Raw genomic sequence first — 19,242 nt, forward strand, 5'->3', positions numbered from 1 at the left:
AAGAATAAACACGGGGTCTTCTGGCCAGCCTGTTGTCACAGGGTTATGGTCTAAGACCCTGCAGGAACGTATGTTTGTGCACTGCCTAACACGACAGCATGATTTGACTGGAGCTGCACTAGTTATATATATACTAACCGTTTCCTCCTCTTATCATCACCCAGTTCCATGAAAGTGCCACTGATGTAACTGCAGACTTTCCTGAGAGTCATGAGGAATGGAAAACAACAAGCAAAGAGTGCCTTACTTGGAAATAAAAATTCAGCCCCACACAGCTACAGTGTGGAGACTGGAAAGTTTACAGGTTCCCTGGTGTTTCTCTGAAGGTAAAGTCAGGAATAAGGGAGGCTTTTCAGAGCCTTCTGCCAGCAGCCAGCACCCTGGTGAAACATACTTCCTAAGGACTCCAAAAAAATGGGGATGTCTGGGAAGAGGAGCTATCAAAGGCTATACACCACATTTACTACTGAGTCAACCACCCAAAGAAATCCTCAACTCACTATTTAAAGGACTTAAAGTCATTAAAGTTAGTAAAGACAGACTCATTTCTGAACAAGGACTATCGTGGGTTCTGTGTGGTGTATATCAATGGCTCCAGATCCAAACTGCTCAATATACAATGATACTTCTTTCTAATTCCCAGCTTTGTGGTTGAAGCTGGAAGGCTTTCCAGTCTGTCTATTACCTTGATTTTTTTTTTTTAATGTAAAGACTCTGCAGAACCTATTAGAACCTCATTGTCAATTATACAACCTATTCTTCAGTGAGCTAGACATAAATACCAGATTAGATGGTAGTAAACAGTTCTCTCAAACCTGCCTCAAAAGAAAGAGAATCCAGCTTGTTCTTTTATGGCTGTGTTGATTTTATAAGGCTTAATGGCAGCACATAAAGTGGTAAAGCTTATTTGTCACTAAACTGATTTGGCTCTGAATACACACAAGGAATAGATCAGCTAAGTCGGAAGGCATTACTCCTATAGGCAGTTTTCAGGTTACAGCTGAATTTTAGATGTAGAGATCTTCATTTTTACAAGGTAAATTTAATCTTATGAACAGATTTGAAAGACTTCATGAAAACCAGTTACATCTTTCTGACAATAGAAATGCCCATTCCCCTGCTGAAATGGGTGGAACCATAAAATATTCTACTCCAACGTGCGTTTCAACTTTATTATGAGCCAAATTATTTTCTTCTGTTGTGAAATATTAAAAGTTGGCAGCAGTTTTCTAGTATGCACAGGTAGGGTTGATACAGCAGCTGTTACGTCATTTGAATATTGGCAGCTCCTATGACATACCTCTGCTGTTCAACATTAACTTGTTTTTCAGTGCCAATGGCTATATGCAAAATCACTTCTCAGATTGATGACCACTGCTAGCATAAGGTGAGATAACAGTTAAAGGACTAAATAAATTTGCCTTGCTGTTATTTACAACATTCAGTGGTTTATAGCAGGTGAAAAGATATTCCTCATTTCCACCAGAGCTTTCACATGGCTGAGCTGGGTATAATGCATATGATTAGCTCTTTCTGCTCCAGTGTTAACTCCTGCAAAAATGACCCCCTGTGCTCACTCTCAGAATACAGAACAATGATGAGGTCAAAATCCCCACACAGTATAGTTTTTCTTACACTAGTCGTTATTACTAATGAACATTGTCTCAACTTCACAGGGGGTTCCCTGTCCTCAAAGTCATGGAGGAGAGTTTGCCAGTAATAGGCTAAATGCTGGCATCATTCCCTTTCACTTCCCAGTCTAAATTGTGGGTGAGCTCTCCTGCACACAAAATAGCTTTTCACTCCTATAGGAGGGTGGAGTTCAGCGTGGTGCAGTCACCACTGTTTCTGTTGTGTGTGAGCACACCAACAGGAATGTGATTTAAAGGAAGCAGCTCCATTAAATCCCTATAACCCATCCTTTCTTTTCTCTGGATATATATATGTGTTCTGCCCGTGCTGTAGCTGTCAGAAAATAGTCTCCCTGATGGCCTTCACCTTGTCCTCTTTGTCCCTTGTTGGACTGATGTTGACACTGTGACAGCTGGAGAGCCCGCCTGCACTGGGAGGGAGCAGTAATGCTCTCTGTCTAGAGAACGCAGAGTACTGCCTGGTTATCTGTATATCTCAAATTAATTTGCAAGCAATCAGTAGAATCAGCATTTCAATATTTTTGTATGATATGAATGCCAGATCCAGGCAAGAAACAGAGGCTTGAGGGAGAAGAGGGATTTGCTGTCTGATGCCTTCAAGAAGAAGCTGGAGGTCTGCCTACAACTTAAATGAATCTTCATGAGGAGAGCAGAAATGGTATAACCCAGGAAACTCAAATAAGAAATCAAATTAACTCCTTTTGGAGCAAAGGAAAAACTCCCACTAGCAGAGCTGCAACTTAAGGGAAAGAGATCATCTGAAATACAGGAAACAGGCCAAATTCTGCCTCAGTCACACACGCATAAACCTAATATTGTCTCCACCACGACAACTTTCCTTCGCTGCTACAGACTCTAAACCAACTCCAGAACAACTTTCCTCAGTTTACAAAGAGATGACGCAGGAGTCACAGGTCCAGCTGGAGAGCGGTACTAGCTCAGTGATCACTTCCTCAACAGCTTGTGTTCCCTTTGACAGAGATCTCTGAATTCAACCTAGATACCAGAATGGAAATCTAAAGAGAACAAAGTTCTCTTGTACAGAACCTTTCTGTACAAGATATAAGTAATAAGACAAAAACCTCTCTTATGGTATTTGGGTATTTCCACCATTGTATTCAGAGCAGTCAGCAGGGACACAGGTAATGAAAGAAAGAATACAGTCCATGTGTGGATAGGGGGAGGGAAGGCAAGGAACAAGTTAACCAAAATTCATGGAACTCCAAGCAAGTTGAGCTGCAAGTTTTGCAGGAAACTTTTTTTTTTCTCATTCCTAGCACAATTCAGAATCTCCAGTTGGTTCACTACTCCTCCAGCTAGAAACACCAGGTCCTTCCCCAAGACCAGAATGGAACTATGACAGTTTACACTGGCTAAGTGTCTGACGGATAATATGCAGCGTGTTTTATGGAAGATTTAAAAGGGTCTTACCCCAAGGATATATGGGGAAGAAGGGAGTGGATGCAAAATGGAATTAAATAACATAGCACTCCTGTCTCAATAAATAGCAGGAAACCAATGGAGACAGCAGCTAGCAGGGCAGCATTCCGCTTCACTGCAGAAAAGGGACCGAAGAATCATGAATCAAAGGCAGCAAGTAAACAAAAGAAGAAAAAAAAAAAACCAGGAAAGAAAAAGAAAATCACTGGCCTGGGTTACAGTGAGCGAGGGAATCTCAAGTGCAACACCACACACTTGTGCTATGAAGGGCAAAGCGGTGGTGGAGCCTGTGCACCTGTGCATGGATGGGGAGGAACAGAATAAGGGGTAAATGCTTGTGTCCACCAGGTAAGTGAAAGACATAGTGGGCTGTTACAGGGTGGGCAGTCTTGAAAAGAGCGTGGGAGAGCAGGGGTAGGGAAGGGGAACAGGTGAAGGGACAGGACGGCGCATTATTATGTTGCTCAGCAGGGGCTGGGGAAGGAGAAAAGGCAGAAGGGAAGGAAGTTCTTACCACATTTGGAAAGTCTGCCAGTCATCAACTCCATACAGTTAGTGGTGTCTGGATCATAGAACGGAAAGAGGAGGGAGGGAGGGAAAAACATAAAAAAAGGTTTCCATACCTCTGTGCATAAAGTAGTAACTTAGCACATTATTACCTGAAGCAGGAAACATATACACAGCTTGGTCTTTACACAACCCAGGCCAAATTCTGCCACCCAGTGTACGCCAGTGCAAACCGGGCCCTGGGACTGAGAGTGGGCGCTGCTTCGGCCTCGCTGCTTCCACCCACCTCTTCATCACAGCTACACAGGCATTTATGAGATGTGGGAAATACTCTGCCACCACCTTAGCAAACTAAAATTGCTTCACCTGGCCAGATTTGCAAGTTAGCCTGCAACAACCTGCAAATGCCCAGCCACCTATGTACATCAAAAAACCTGGAGAGGGGGAGGAAATGCAGCACTGTGCTACTGGACGTGGAATGGGAAGGCTCAAAACACAGCTCAAAAACATCTTTTAGACCCCAAAGGATAACGTCCAAGTTCTCAACATGACCCTGCCTCTCACTCACATTTACTCTCTTGCTCCTCTTTGCTTTCAACGCCACTATTCGCAGACAATAGAATTACTTCTGGAAAGGGTGGCAGAATCTGGCCGTAAGACATTACTGTCCACTTGTGTATAGCTCCCACTGCCACAGCCTCTGAGTGCTTCTTACTCAGGTGCAATAAGCAGAAGGAGCTTTACATGTCTGCTTTAAAGCTGAAAGGACCAGTCCAGCTGGACACTTCCATGTGGAACCTGCTGGCAAGGCAGATCTGCTGCTGTCAGCCAGGATTCCCTTGCATTTGGGATCTAAATCATTGCATCCATGAGTGCTGGGCACTGTGGAGCTCTTGATGTTGAGCAAGTGGCTAACAGTTAAAGCATTCAGTTCAGTCTCAGATCTCCTCTTGCCTGCCTGGCTGCTCAGTGAACACTTGGGTATTCAAGAAACAGGCTTCTTGGAAACATGCACACATATGCTGAAAATCCCTAACTGCTAGGAAGCTCTAACTGCTCCCTATCTGCTGAAAAGTCTGCAGGAGAGAGGGAGGATGATTTCTCAGCATTCCTCCTCTTAAATACTGAGAAAAGGAGGAAGGGGTGCTGGATATGCCTGGGTAAGCTCAATCCATGCTAGAAGAGCATAGATATGTATTTTTTTCTGATGCAGGCAGGCCTGTGCTGCACAGATCATCTGGGAAAGCCTGGAGTAGAGAGGGCAAGTGCTTGGTCCAGTGACACTGGTCAAAGCATCTACGCCGCAGTTACATGCTCTCCATCCTGAGGTCGGAGGCGGGCTGGCAGAGGTCAGTGGGACATGATACCCATGGAAGGTTTCTCAGAAAGGCACAAGACTGAGAGAAAGGAGGAAAAGGAAGGAGGTGAAGGAGAACAGAGGATTCAAGAACTGGAACAAGGGATCAGAGGTGCAGAGGCCACAAGTTTACCTGCCTTTGAAATTCTTTGGCTAGGCTGACTGAGTGAAGGCAGATTAAGCTCCCAAAATACATTTCTCCCTGAAGATGTCTAACAAGTTTAGGAAGTGTCTACAGCTGCTGACTGAGCCAATGACCAGAAGTCACAGTCAGGAGTTTGTATAATTTTTTTTTTCTTTAATAACTTGGAGAAGTTTGCTGTCTTATGCCTTTCAGTGGTTCCTGTCTAGCCCCCTCTGAGTCAACTACACCTTGTTGTAAAGCAGCGTAAAACAGATCTGTAGTGGTAGAGCTCAGAGCATTCACCCAATAATTAGCAGAACTTTTGCTTTGAAAAAACACATAAGAGCAAGGAAAGTCTCAAATATGACTGAAAGATTGTTTCTGGTTCCCACCTCCAACACCTGGAATTTTCCCCTCAAGTGTATCCAGAGTGACTGGCCACACAGTAACTAGCAGTCTGGAAACAAAAAAGGTAGTATTTGCATAATGTCAGAGTAGGTAAACATTGTGGCTGGTTTACCAAGAATCTCCCAAAATTGGTATTTCTGTTTCCGTGTTATTTTTAACAAATTAAAAATAACGTCTCCTTATTACTTCAGAATACTGTCTTTTTTCTAAGTCGCTTGCAGTCAGCATAGCTCTTTTTAGTATTTCATTTAAAGCTGGGTAACAGGTCTACTACGTACAGTAATCGCGTGATTAGAACACAAACTGTCAGATCTACAGCAGGAAAAAAGGATTGTAACAGAGGCTTTTTGACAGCATAACATCTTGGGCTCTGTACTCCATTTTGTTCCTAAAAAACCTAAATTTGCAGGTTATAGAATTTGTTTTGATGGATAGGAATAAACACAAACCCTTTTTTGAAATGTAAGACCATGGAAGAATATCAAAGTAACACTAATAAAACCTCTGATTTGTCTTTCTATAAACTAAAATGTGCATTCTCTATATTGCCATGGCCAGTCCCAGAAACTGCACAGGAATTTATTTTTATTATTAATGTCTTTCCAAGATATCATCAGGTTGTTTTTCCCCCATTCCTAAGGCACAGCAAACATGAGTGCACCAGGAACAGTAGCTCATACAGCATCGCTTGAAAGACTAACACTGTTAATATGCCTTCAGCTTCCCTGTTATAATAATCACTTTAACACTTCTTTCATTTCCATCATATTGTAACATCTGCTTCAATAAATTCTCTGTATGATAAAATATTTCCTCATTTTAAAATAGAATTTTCATTCTAATTAGAAAGCCTTAGATTCTTGGCAGTCAGCTTCAGCTCGTGGATAATAATCCATAACCCAGTGACTGTGGGATCCAGGTGTGATGTGAGGTGAATAAAGCCAGGGTCCAAAGGCCTTCAGCTGTCTGAGAAGTGTTGATGGGTCATGTAACTGCATTTTTAATGTGTGCTGTTTAACTTTTTAATTAAAGCATAGTGGCAGTGTCAGATCTCAATCCTTCTGATGATAAGGCAATTCCTTATTTCATAGAGGTTGCTGGCAGTCACTCATGCTCTGGATTTGACCAGGACTCTTCCATAAATGACACTCAGTTCAGTTCATTAACAGATGGCAAATGCTTTGGTTAAAATAAGACCTTCCTTCAAAAGGCTAACCAAGCTCTCAGTCCATTAAAGAAACACTAGTGTTCTGCTGAATCTTCTTCCCCGATTTTCTTTTTTCTTTGATTTCTGTGTTTCTATCCTACACAAATTTCACCATCAAGCTGCCTGGTTTGTGATGCTTCTGGTATCTCTGAGACTAAGACTCGTCCCAGCCCAGAAAATCTTACCCAAACAGCTGCTCCTCTGAGATCTCCAAACCTAGGGCTAGGTGCCAGAAAGCACTAAGCATCTCCTGCCAGATGCTCATAGCCCCCAGTAAACATTTCCATTAAGGGAAATGATGTCAAGAGACCCACCAGTTCCTCCGGTCCGAGGCAGTTATCATTTAGATTCGAACTCCCCGGTGTTTGGGTGCTTATCTGAAATTCACTGTTCTCCTAGCAAAACTCTGGAGAGCTTGGACTTTTTTCTCCATGCCTAATTTCAGGACAACTCAGTTAATTTTAATGAAGTCTGTTTAGTGATAAAACTAAAGCCGTTTAGCAAAAAAACTGCTCTGCCAATCCAACCAGACATTGCATGGCACTTTTTGTAGGTGGGAACCATGATTGCCCCAGACACTACAGGAGCAGTGAGATGTAAAGGATCATACAAGAATGCAGGAAACAAGATAAACCTGGGACCTGGATGAGCTCTGGATACAACTGATTTGTGGTCCAATTCCAAGGTGGCATTTGCATAGCCCTCTTCTGTGTCTGCAGCTGGAAGTTTACCTTGCAAAGCACTTCATTTGCTCCTTACTCCCTTTTCTGTCTTGGTGATAAAATCCTTTGCACATTTGGAAACTGTAAGTTTCTTACCAATTTTTTGTAGTAAATTAGCCAACCTACAGCTCTTGTTCACAAAGGTGAACACTCAGAATTCACAGATCAATACTATTAACAAAGTTTTTTGAGTCACATGAACAAGTTTTGCTTTTTGAGATGTACACCAGTACAGGAAGAGAGTTTGGGTGCATATACAGGAGATACACACAATGAGCAAGAATCTGCACTGCCCTATTTTGAAGCTGGATCTGGTCTCTAAACACTTGTTTATGCTGGTGAAAGGCATTTCCAGCAGTAACACTGAGATGCTCTGAACTTTGAGATGCCAATGGTTAAAATCTGACATAAAGCCAATAAATATAATAAACAGAAAACCTATTACAAAGAAGTTATAAAAGCTATTTCAGTATTGCTGATTGCCCAGAACATGGGAAAATGGGAAAAAATAAGAATATGCAGCACCCCACACATAAAACCAAAGCCCAAAGAGGCAAGAAAATATTAGGGAAATAAAAATTGATACCCTGTGAATGATCACAGATGGCTTTTGCATGTCCCTGTTCACCAGATGTTTCTATTACTCTTTTGTGCAAAGGCATTGGAGGAAAACAGACTATGATTTAATGGCAAGAGTACTGGGCTGAAACAAAGGCACAAATCTGAGATATTTTCCTCGATGAAGAGAGATCCTTTTATCCCACCAAAGGGCAGTCCTGCCCAGGGATTGCCAAAGTAGAGACTCTGAGTATAAAGCTCCTGGACGGAGCCATACACAGATGAGAGACAAGGCCAGCCGCTCTCACAGACAGCGATCCTCACTCTTGATCCAGAGGGACTGTCTTGCTGGGCTTAACGGATTTTGTGATACCAGTAACAAGAACACATGGGCAGCTACTCTGGTTCAGATCAAAGGCCCAAACCATCCAGTGCTGTCTCCATCAGCAGCCACATGTACATGCATGAAGGTAACAGCAGGCCAAGCACAGAGAATGCTTCCTCCTAACACTACCTCACTCTCTCACCACTTTCAAGTCAGAGATTTCCTGAGCCTGCTGCGGTTTCTCTGTTTAGCAATCCTCGTGAGAGTTCTCTTCCAGGGAGTTGTCCAGCCTCCCTGTGAGTAAGAAGTACTCAGAGGAAGATGAGCATCTGCAAGCTGCTCGCATTCAGAACCTGCTTCAGTGAGGAGTTCCACAGGTCTGACATTACGTGAAGACGTGTCTTCCAATATTGTTTTGGTACATGGCTTTCATATGATTTTTTTAATTGGGAAGAAAAAAAGAAAAATCAGTCCCTATCTACTTGTTCTGGGCCAGTCATGAGTCTGTAGACCTGGTACTGTCTCAACAGTTAATACCACAGAGGATTTAACGTCCTGAAACATTAAGGTAGAAGGCTGGTATGTTGCACTAATTTTGGCCAACTGGACAGTGGATTTTAGAAGTATTACATGAGCTTCTGGGATAGATTTCAATTATTTACACACTTGTTCAGGTAAGGGAGGGAAGCTAGTTTCCTGCTTCAGAGTATGCTGGAAGAAATAAGCACAGCCAGTCTTAGGAAGGAAAAATGGAAGTGAATGGAGGGATATCCACAGGGAAGGGAGATTTTAAGGTGCTCAAGTGTGACACAGAAACACATCTGCCTAAATCAGGTACATATCAGGCTCACATACACACACACACAGAGATGCATGGGCAACACAACATCTACAAACACTGTTGTGAGCTGGAGGAAATGAGAAAGAGGAAAGTGTGTTCTGAAACCCAGGCAAGCCGGCTTAGTGGGCTGGCATGCTGCATAACGGATCAAAGAGGGGCAGGAGAGAGAACGACTGTGCCATATGCTTATTAGGCCTTGCTGTTCTGCTTTATACCGTGTTCATTGAGTCTTCCCTTTCTGCAGGTCTCACTTCACGTGCACGCACCTTTCACAGGTTTTCATCATCCTACCTCTAATGGCATCTGAACAAAAAGGCAGGGGAGACGACCACACAGAGCATATGTCTGTGCACAATGAGCTAGGAAAATCTCCAGTGCTGGGCCAGTATTGCTGGTCAGAGCCAGCGGTATCCTCAGAGCCATGGAGGAGGAGAGTCAAAGTGAGCTGTGAGCTCGTTCTGTTACAGCAGTGGGCTGCCTACAGAGTATCCTCAAACCATGAACCTCAGCAGGAGTCCAACCACCACCATTCCTGTGAGGTGTTCAGGGCCGGGAATATGGGAGAAGAAAGACAGAGAAGACTTTGCCTCGTTTCCAGTGAGAAATGATGAGGAACTCCAATTTCTAGGAAGCTCTTGCACACATCTTCCCAACCACAGCCACCCAGCTAAGCAAGGTGCTGAATGTGAACTCTTGCTGTCCCTTTATCACTTTATTTCCCCTCACTCTCTCACTGGCTGAGGCTATGAACCTCAGGGCCTCTACTGTGAAGCACAGGTTGTCCCTTCTTGGTAACAACCCTTTTCCTCCCCTTCCTTGTACTCTGCTCAATCCTAAATTTTTCATGTTGAATTACTTCTCCCTTTTTCAAGGACTTGCATATTCCTGATCAGGTACCCTCTCTCTCATGAGCTGTCCTGCCTGGATAATTCTCTGGATGAGGGAATTCTCATTTTTAAGTTTCAAGAGACCATTCATTTTGGTTTTGCTCCATGTGGAGTTATCCGTTCCACTGCGGTGTTAAAGATCAGGCTGGGTTTTCCCTGCTAGAATGACATGCTCTCATGTAGCTTTAGGCAGTAGAAAGACATTCTGCATCTATTATACAATTTCTTCATTCCAGAACCAGAGCAAAACTGTAAGTCAGACACATTTCTCACAGCACAGTTCGCCTAAACATCTCCCTAAGCCTTAGTCAGATCAATGGGTTTTATTCCTGCTATAATATGACTTTCTTAGGGAGATATCCTGCTTCACATGCAAGTGTGCAACAGGGTCCAAGTCTTTCTAGAGAGCCTCGGTAGCTAGCACATACTAGGGTGAAGAAGTTAAGAGAGATCACCACGTTATTTACTTTTTTAACAGTTTTTTCCTCACCAGAACATAAGGGTACACTTCTTTCCCTAAGAAACAAGGAATGCTTGAGCATTGTTCATGCAGCATGAACATGACTTAAAGTCATGAACTAGACTTAAAGGATGCTTTTCTATCTAATTCCCCTCGCTCCTACTTGGCCCCAGCATTTCCCAAGAGGAAGGGCTGGCAGAAAATTCTGGCTGCTTTCTTGAGTTTGATTTAATTTCAGAAGTCCAGACAGCAAAAACCTGAATCAACCATAGTTCTAGTATCCTCACCTTTCCTGTTTCCTAACAAGATAACCCACGTGCTGGGCACCCCTGCGATCCAGCATGCAGAAGGTCAGGCAGTGCTGGAGGGCAAAAGCAAAGCGGAACATAGTATTTCCTGAATGGAGCACGCTTCTCCATCATGTAGTAAGCATACACTCTTCTAGATGGAGTTATTTTATCTTCAGCTGTTAAAGCCACACTGTTAGACCAGAAGGATGTAACCCATATGTGCAGTGAGCCAAGGACATCTGGGATGTAACTGCAGGATGCAATGCCAGCTTCACTCCCCGACTTTTGTCTTGGCTTGTTCACACAAAGGTCAAGCACAGAATTTGGCTCTTACATATTATATTTAGTTACTATCTTTTCATCATCATACAGTGGAAAAATTCTTCCCACTCCTCCTACCTCTTTGTCTTCTTCCTGCAGCCTCTGCTCTCTGCCTTGCTCCTATCTCTTCCCTGTGACCGTACATTCTTTCTGCTTCTCCCCATTTTTCCTTCCCTGAAGCACTCCCAATAGCTAAACTTCCTTAAGTTTTCAATTTGCACCTTCTTCTTTGTTCTGTCCTTTTAAAGGCTAGAAGAGTTAACACTGGTATTTTTTTCTGTGTGTGTGTGTGTGTGTGTCACCGCTAGTGTTCAGAGTGAACATCTGCTACATAATGGTGGGATGAGGCCAGTTTCTGTATTATCAGTTCAGGCTGCCTGCAGATTCAGATTTATGTCATTGCACAGGGTCACACACCTAAGGCTTTCTTTACCACCTTGAGGAACTGAAGTTTACTTTAAAAATAGATAAAACATAGTTCTGCAGAGCCTTAGTATACAGTCTACTGTGCTACGACAGTACTGGGCCAAGAATTTGATCATACTACTGGAAACTATTAGCCACCTTCTGACCATCTGAAAATGCTCCTGTTAATGGCTAAGTTTAAAGTAGCTCTCAACTTTGTTCTGGGACTCTCTAAAGTTGGAGGTTTCTAAAGCATACCTGAAGGGTTTGAAAATCAGGTATCTTCTAGAGCGTGTCCCCATTCTGGGAGATTTTGGAGCTGGAGAAAATCGGGAAGATCTACTGATGATGCAGTTTTTGATGGAGAAGTGGGCAAATGGCTCTTTGGGCGGGAGGTGGGCAGAAGCTGTTCAACTGGGGAATGCGCTGGGAGCACTGGAGTGGGAATGAGAGAGGGAGGAATAGGGTGGGTGGGGGAGTTACTGCTCTGTCTGAATGGAGCTTATTTCTTGCTGTAATCAGAGGGATGGTCTCCCTCAGCCTCCTGGTACTGAGAGGCACTTCACCTTCCTGTCCCTGCTGAAGCAAGGTGCTCAACAGTAGAAACCACTTACCTGATAACTGCTGCACTGAAGGCTGGTCATGTGTGCTTAACAACTGTGCCTGAATGGTTTCTACTACCCTCTTAAAACGACGGCTTGGACCTGTGAGGAGAGAAGAGGCACAAATGGCTGTGAGAGGAGTGGGAGCCGAATCCTCACACAACCCAGGCTGGAGGGGAAGGACCACAAGCATCTTCCCTTCAGTCTTGTCCCCAAGAGCGCATCGACAGTGTATCTGCCCTTCAGCCAAAGGCATGGCTTTGAGGAACTATTATGCATGCCCCATGTTAATAGGGACTGTGGTGTGCTGGACTTAACAGGAGGAAGGATGGCTTCTGGGCTCCTTTTGTAAAGACAAAAAAGGTGTGTGTGTGTGGGTTTTGTTTGTTTGTTTAAACCCTGTGGTGGGCACGTAGCCACCCAGAAGAAAAGGGTGATTGCATGTTTCTGTCAGAGGGAAGAAATCAATGGCCTCAAAGTGCCCAGCTGAGACACTGAGACTTCTGAGTGAAACAATGAGACAGTACAGGGAGATGCTTCAAATCTGATGCAGAGAGCAGCCGTTTTAGCACTAATCATGGTGGTGGCAGCTTCACCTCTTTGGGAATCAATTTCCCTCCCAGCACTTCCATCACTACCGACACCATTTTTGTTCCTGATGTCCTCCTTGCCCCATCTGAATTTTGCCCTGAGGTCAAGACAGTTACATTCTTTCCCCTGGCAGAGCTCTCTTGGCAGGCCTCTGTATCAGCAAGGACAAAACCATCTTGTACCCATTTTACAGCTTTGCCATGGTTACCTGATAAGAGTGTGAAAGTGACAGAATAGATCCCGTTCTCCTTCTGCGCCTCTCCCCCTTCTGTGTATGTTATGTCCACCTGGAACTTCACTGGCTTCTGGAAGACAGCAGGACCTCCTGTGGACTTGTATTCTGCACGGAAACTTGTCTGTGAGATGACACTGTGACTGAGGCTTGGAATCTGAAACAGGGCAGTAGAAGGCAATAGTAGAACCGGAGCACAAAGGGAATAAAATTGCAAAATTTGATTTAGAACAATACACATTTCCAGAGTGGGTAAGATTTGCTGGATTTGCTTCTGCACTTGAATGTACAGTGTTTTGAAATCAGTAAGAGTGTAGGTTGCTTGGCACCACAGAAGAATGCACTGCTCCTTACAGGACTGACCGAAATCTAAAGGTTGAACATCAGTGGAATACCCAGCACGCTTATAAATTTATACGTGTTGCACAACTTCATACACTCAGTCTTTCTTTTCCTACTCATCTACTAGTTTTGAGAAATGCCTTTTGCTGAGTGAAAACTGATATTAAGGGAAGGGGCATAAAAGTCAGTGGGATGTAAGACTGGATATAAAAAAACCACCTGAGTAGCCTGGTCTGATCTCACAGCTTATCCTGTTTTGAGCAGGAGACTTCCTCTAGTCCTTTCCAACCTCAACTGTTTGGTGATTCTGTGATATCAAACAGACATCAGGACATGGAGTGGACACTTAGACAAATGCCTGGGATATCCACAGGGAAAGTGTGCCTGCAAATAACTTATGCAAACCACAACTCCTATCAATATGTAAAAGAACTCTGCGAAGCTTTCTGGTATCATCCAATATGTGTACCTTCAGGCCCGTGGTAGAATTTCATAACTGCCTAATTTTCAAGCAGTAACCTTGCCAAAAGGTTTAACATACCCTTCCAGAATTTAACATACTTGTATTCTGTTTATTGCTTCATAACAGACCAGATATAAAAAAACCCAAACCAAATCACTTGGAAATCTCGCCTCTAATTTAGGAGGAAAAATTAAGATGAGTCCTTTGAGAAGCTGACGTTAAGGACTTACTTAGCAGGCCGTGATAATGCATTTAAGTTTGAAGTTGGCTGTAAGAGATGATTCATAGAGTTTGCACAGAAATCACTACATCACACCTCAACCCACACATGTGGGGTACACGCAGGACCACCAGTAGAGACAGTAGTGCACACTACAGCGCAATAAAAACCCAGAAGCACAGCTAAATGCATGAAATGGATATAGTAACATGGCTGCTTCCAACCAATCTCAGCTGGATACCAGTGTCTGATGCATGCTACTATACTGCACTTGCATGCCTGTACAGTTATGGCTGGTTTTTGGAAGAAATTCATTGCAGCATCATGGAGACTAAAAAGGAGTGCAGTATTTTGTGGAAAACAATATCAATTCAACAAACAACATAGGAAATTAAGTCTCCTTCTCTTAATTCTATTGAAAAAAACGTCTAATTATGTTGTCAACTACCTTGAACTGAAAAAATCTCTCAGATTAACTTTACTGTACTTTTTCTTCATTGGTCGTTTCAGACAGTGAGAATAAGGACTTTCTATAGGAAAAAGATTACAATTTCCCTCTGCTTTCTTAGATTGTAAATAAATGGCATCTGCAACAACTGATACTCTGGTCACCAGAAGAAATTTCCCTTCTTTCCGCCATACAGCATTGAGAAGGAGATTTAAAGTAACGAATGCAGATGTGAGCCAGGATTTTTGTCTGACTGAGGTGGTGGAGGGCATTCCCAGCAGAGGCGACCCAATCTGATGCCCAGACAGTGACTGTACTGTTAGTTTGACAAATTAGCAAATCAGCACCAGCAGTGTGCTCTAACTGCAGTGATATTCCAAGCACTGACAACCTGGAGACCCTGCCAGGAAGGCTGAAATCTTTTCTCACCTTAGAGACTATTATCTACAGTTAGAAATTCAGACAGTGTCCAGTGGAGGCCAGAATCAACATAAATTACATCCACAGAGGATGCATTTGAAGGAGCAGAGACCCTGCCCAGTAACGTGTGGCTCGGGGAGGCCTGGAACTGAGCAGTGAGCAATGCCTCCAAGAGGCAGCTGGGGTGACTTACCGAGAGGAAAGCGTGGACAATATCAGCCTTAATGGAGCTTAGTGGTTTGTCCTTAATGACCACAAAAATCTGTTCTTCTTTCTCCAAGTTGATGAAGTTACCGAACCAGGATTTTTTGGCAAGCCTGACATGGTGAAAAGAAAAAGATGGTTTAGAATATTGAGTACTATTTCTTACGTAACCCCAGCTAGAAAAAATACTAAAAAACATACAAGGAGGTTTTAATAACACTCCAGATGTGATACTATTACTAATAGTAAGTGGAAAACAGTGTCAGAGAACACCCAGAACAACATTTCACTTTGTGAAAACTATTAAAATGACGGACCACACAGTGTTATTCTGGCAGCATGACAATGAAAAATCAGGAGTCATGGTAACTCTTTTGACTGAGCCAATATACCAATTAATACTGCATAGATAAAGTGCATATAAACCAGGGGACACATTTGTGGTTTGTCTCCAGGGATATCTCCATTTCTTGTGACATTATGCAGATGCTGGTAATACAGGATTTAAGTTTCTTCTCACCCAACCTCAACCCCTTTGGTGTTCTAAGACTTAGAAAATTTCCTTTTCTGAAGGTGTCCTGTTGGGCTGACAGCACAATCGCAGGACCTTGCTTTTTAAAGCAAGCTGTAGGTTTCACTGGACCTCCAATGGACCAGGACAAAGACTGTCCCATTCACTAGTCCCATTCAGGGTGTCTAATGAGTGAACTCTGGCCATCCTATAAAGGAATCAATTTTCAGTACTAAGAGAGAAGGTATCAACACCACACAAAACACAGTTCAGGCTTTCCACTGACAGCAGTCCAACTTCCCAGTTCCTTTCAGCATCAGATGGTGGTTTCATCATGAAATTGCTCTATTTTTTCACACTGACATATCATCAAATGTGCGATTTTGCTTATTGTTTCACCACCTCAATGCATTTTGTTGACATTCCCATTTTTAGTTAAACAGGCCAAAGGAAAAAATGCAGGGACATGGAAGTTATTGGGGGACACACTACCCAGAACTTGAAGGTAGCACCTCTGACGGGTGTGGTTTTGAGGGGAGGGAAGATGCTGTCAGTTGTGAGATACAGTCAAGGAATTGCTGGACCAACCTGGACCCAGGGAAAATTCCACTGAAATCAGCCATATTCTAGTAGGGAAGAATTTAGCATGAAAATGTCAGAAATGAAAAGACCTGCCACCAAGAGAGTGCTATTATTTTCCTCCACAGGATACTTTATAATGCCATGACAAGTCCAGTTTACAGGATGGCAAGCAACAGGCTTTCAGTCGTTTTGGCGGACATTCACCACTCAGTAGAAGACGACAACCTCTCCAGACAAGGAGAGCCATCTGCAGAAAGGATTACTGTACAGCAGCTTTCCAGCAAAGCCATAAACTGCGGAGAGTTATTAGTAGATTCACTTTTTGTGGCAAAGACTCAGACTGAGGCAGAATGAGGACAGGTAGAGACTAGGAGAGAGAGGAGCAAACTAGGAAACTAATCTGAACTCTAGAGTTTCAGGATAAAGAACAAAGCTTGACCTCAGCAGTGTCCACCAATTTGCACTCATTCCCTGTTCCAGAGTGCTCCATGAATCACCCAACTGTCGTCTCACTGGCCATTTAATGCACACAGCAGAAAGAACACAACTGGAAGACCGCTCAGCTGTGCAAATAATCATTTGCTTCTACTTACTGCGGGCAACCAAAAATAAGAGTGCAGAAAGATTCACTTGCAATTTGGTAAACCAGTGCCCCCCACTCAATTAAAGTGGGCTGGAAAACTGTCACTCCCTCAAATATTCATAGGCAGCTGTAACTAAACTAGTGAGCCAGAGATTAGCATAGGGAGCAGTAAAGAAAGGGCCTCTCATTTAAATGGGTCGTTAAGGAGCCAGGGTTAGAGTGTGAAAGGAAATTACATACTAATTAGCTCATGTGTCTCGCACACACCATAACAACTCTGCAAGCCCCTGGAGAGCTGGGGCAATAGCTCCCCGCATGTAAAGGGTCTACGCTCATTAGTAAATTAGCACCTGGTTATCCATCTAAAACGGCTGGTTGTCTCAGGCTCCTACGTATCATAATCTGAACTGGCGTTGCCTATATGGACTCCAGGGGCCCAGGGTATGTCACACATGGAAGCTGGGCCTGGGAAAAGTGTGCATATTTAATTGCAGATCTGCCATGTTAAAATACGGCTTTTCATTTTTGTATTTTCATTAATGGTTTTGTTGGTCCTTCATTTATAGGTCTCTTAACAAGCACAGGTTGAAAGGGCCCTAGCACACAGGGAGGTTTTCTCCTGTTCAGCTTGGAAGCTTGGTCTTGAGTCTCCAGAGTCCAGCTGGGCTCTTTTATTTGGCCAGGTTATCGCCAGTAATACTGACTCTGGAAGATTCACTGGTAGCCAGGGCTACGCTCCGGCTTGTAAATCAGTGGAATTCACTAAATTATTTTGCTGCTGTCGCATAAGATGGAATAGATGCCAGTGGCCTTTCCTGTTTCTGGAAAGAACAGAATCAAGACATAGCACACATGTGCTGGCTTTTCTGCCCAAAATCAGCAGAACTAGCTGTGCTCATACACCCGGGCAGTAGGCCCACTGAAGAAGAGGGGGCAGCTTTGGAGTAAAATGACACACTAAAGGTTACCCTCCTCTCAGAAACTATTAAGTGCTACTAACTTGAGATAAAATAGGTATGAATCAAGGATCCTCAGCACCCTGAATGAGGTGCTCTAGCATCTCACAAGATCAGGCTGTAAGCAGTAAAAAATTTATTTAAAATTAACAATCTTTTCTTGTCATGGCAAACCACCTAAGGGGGAGGGAGATAGGAGGTATGTGTGGGAGGCTGCGTATGTAGATTACTCTAGGGAATCTAATCAGGTGTCCAGTTGATGAAAAAGCAAAAAGATTAGCATGAAAATGGAGGCTGGTGCTTTATTACTTCACACTGAATTGCTCACTGCTATAAGGTGGCTTCTTCCTACTTTTGGAGTGTCTGACTGCATCGCCTTCTGGAGAGCCTCACTATTTGTCCCTGAGTGCATGGATCGGTAACGTCCAGAGGTTTACCCGCTTGGCATAAATAACAGCATTTCTACTCAAGCAAATGGAGCTTTGCAGGTTTAAAGCAGCTGGAGCTATGTCTCTTTAAATGTCATCCCTAACACCTTTTCTAGGACTTTTTCATATGAGAAAGAATATCATTACCCAGACATGTCAAAGTCTATTACCTAATCATCAGGTTTGTTAAATGAATAGCAGTCATTGCTGTAACAGAGCAAGGACATGTATTTATTGCTCAACCCGTGAGGTCAATACAGCTCGTGATAAGGATATCTTATTTCTTACAGAAAGGAAGAAAATACTAGAAAAAAATAAGACATGTGGAAGTGGGCACTGAGCAACAAGACATCTATCGTTAAAATATAATCCAGTTCATTATTTTTTATGACTTTTATTATGTTTACTGCAGGGTGCAGCCCAATTGAACTCATTAATTTGGCAATTATACAGAAAAAGAAAAAAGGGCCTTAGGCTTTGACTTGCATCCAAACTGCCTCAAATGACAGGCACTACTTCTCCATACCAGCTTTTAAAGAGTGAGTGGGAAGCAGAGAAGGCAATAAATTACAGAAAAACTTCCACCAACATACATGCATGAAGAGGAGAGGAGAAATTTAATTCTGAAGGTTTTCTGCTTGAATGGCCTTAAAAACATTTGAGATGAGAGTATCATATATTTCTTTGATAAGGATGCGTTCATTTTATGAAATTCTCTCATGCCTCTCTATTCGTAAATGCTCCAAAGTGTTGAAAACACTATTTATTCCATTTTTCCTCCTGCATTTCTTTTACTAACCTTTACTATTCCCTACTTCTCCCTCTCCTGAAGTCTTTATCTTTCTCCATTCTGCAGCATTAGAGTGCCCATCTTACACCAGGTAAATGCCAGGTCTGGGGAAAGTTGTTAAGGCAATACCATTGTCACCAATTACGAAACTTTGGGCCCCAAATTTCCATCTATGACTCATGAATATTTCACACAAGTATCTTGATAAAAGGCCAAATTGCCTTGGTTGGCAGGGTAAGTCTATGGGCATTGGGTGCACAAACACAAGCTGTGAAAATAAAAAGTAATAATTTGGCATCTGTTGCATATATCAGGAAGTGTTTGGAGCAGCACTCTCTGGCAGGGACTTCCAATCCTGCCATGCAG

At 43.1% G+C, this 19,242-nt stretch overlaps 1 protein-coding gene across 17 annotated transcripts in view; it reads right to left on the reverse strand.

Annotated features, from left to right (window-relative positions):
• The window catches only part of BRSK2 (BR serine/threonine kinase 2), a 317,659-nt gene that overhangs the window by 11,318 nt on the left and 287,099 nt on the right, over positions 1-19,242 (reverse strand). For 12 of the 17 annotated variants that reach the window (XM_074918029.1, XM_074918020.1, XM_074918027.1 and 9 more), the window contains 4 exons: positions 15,016-15,139; positions 12,906-13,086; positions 12,119-12,208; positions 3,607-3,654 (listed from right to left, as the gene is read on the reverse strand). In XM_074918029.1, coding sequence (XP_074774130.1) covers positions 3,607-3,654; positions 12,119-12,208; positions 12,906-13,086; positions 15,016-15,139 — 443 coding nt within the window. The remainder of the gene's footprint in view (positions 1-3,606; positions 3,655-12,118; positions 12,209-12,905; positions 13,087-15,015; positions 15,140-19,242) is intronic. The other 5 variants (XM_074918019.1, XM_074918031.1, XM_074918035.1 and 2 more) reach the window with 1 other exon arrangement.

This window comes from Athene noctua, chromosome 14 (assembly GCF_965140245.1).
Source record: "Athene noctua chromosome 14, bAthNoc1.hap1.1, whole genome shotgun sequence".
Lineage (NCBI taxonomy): Eukaryota > Metazoa > Chordata > Aves > Strigiformes > Strigidae > Athene > Athene noctua.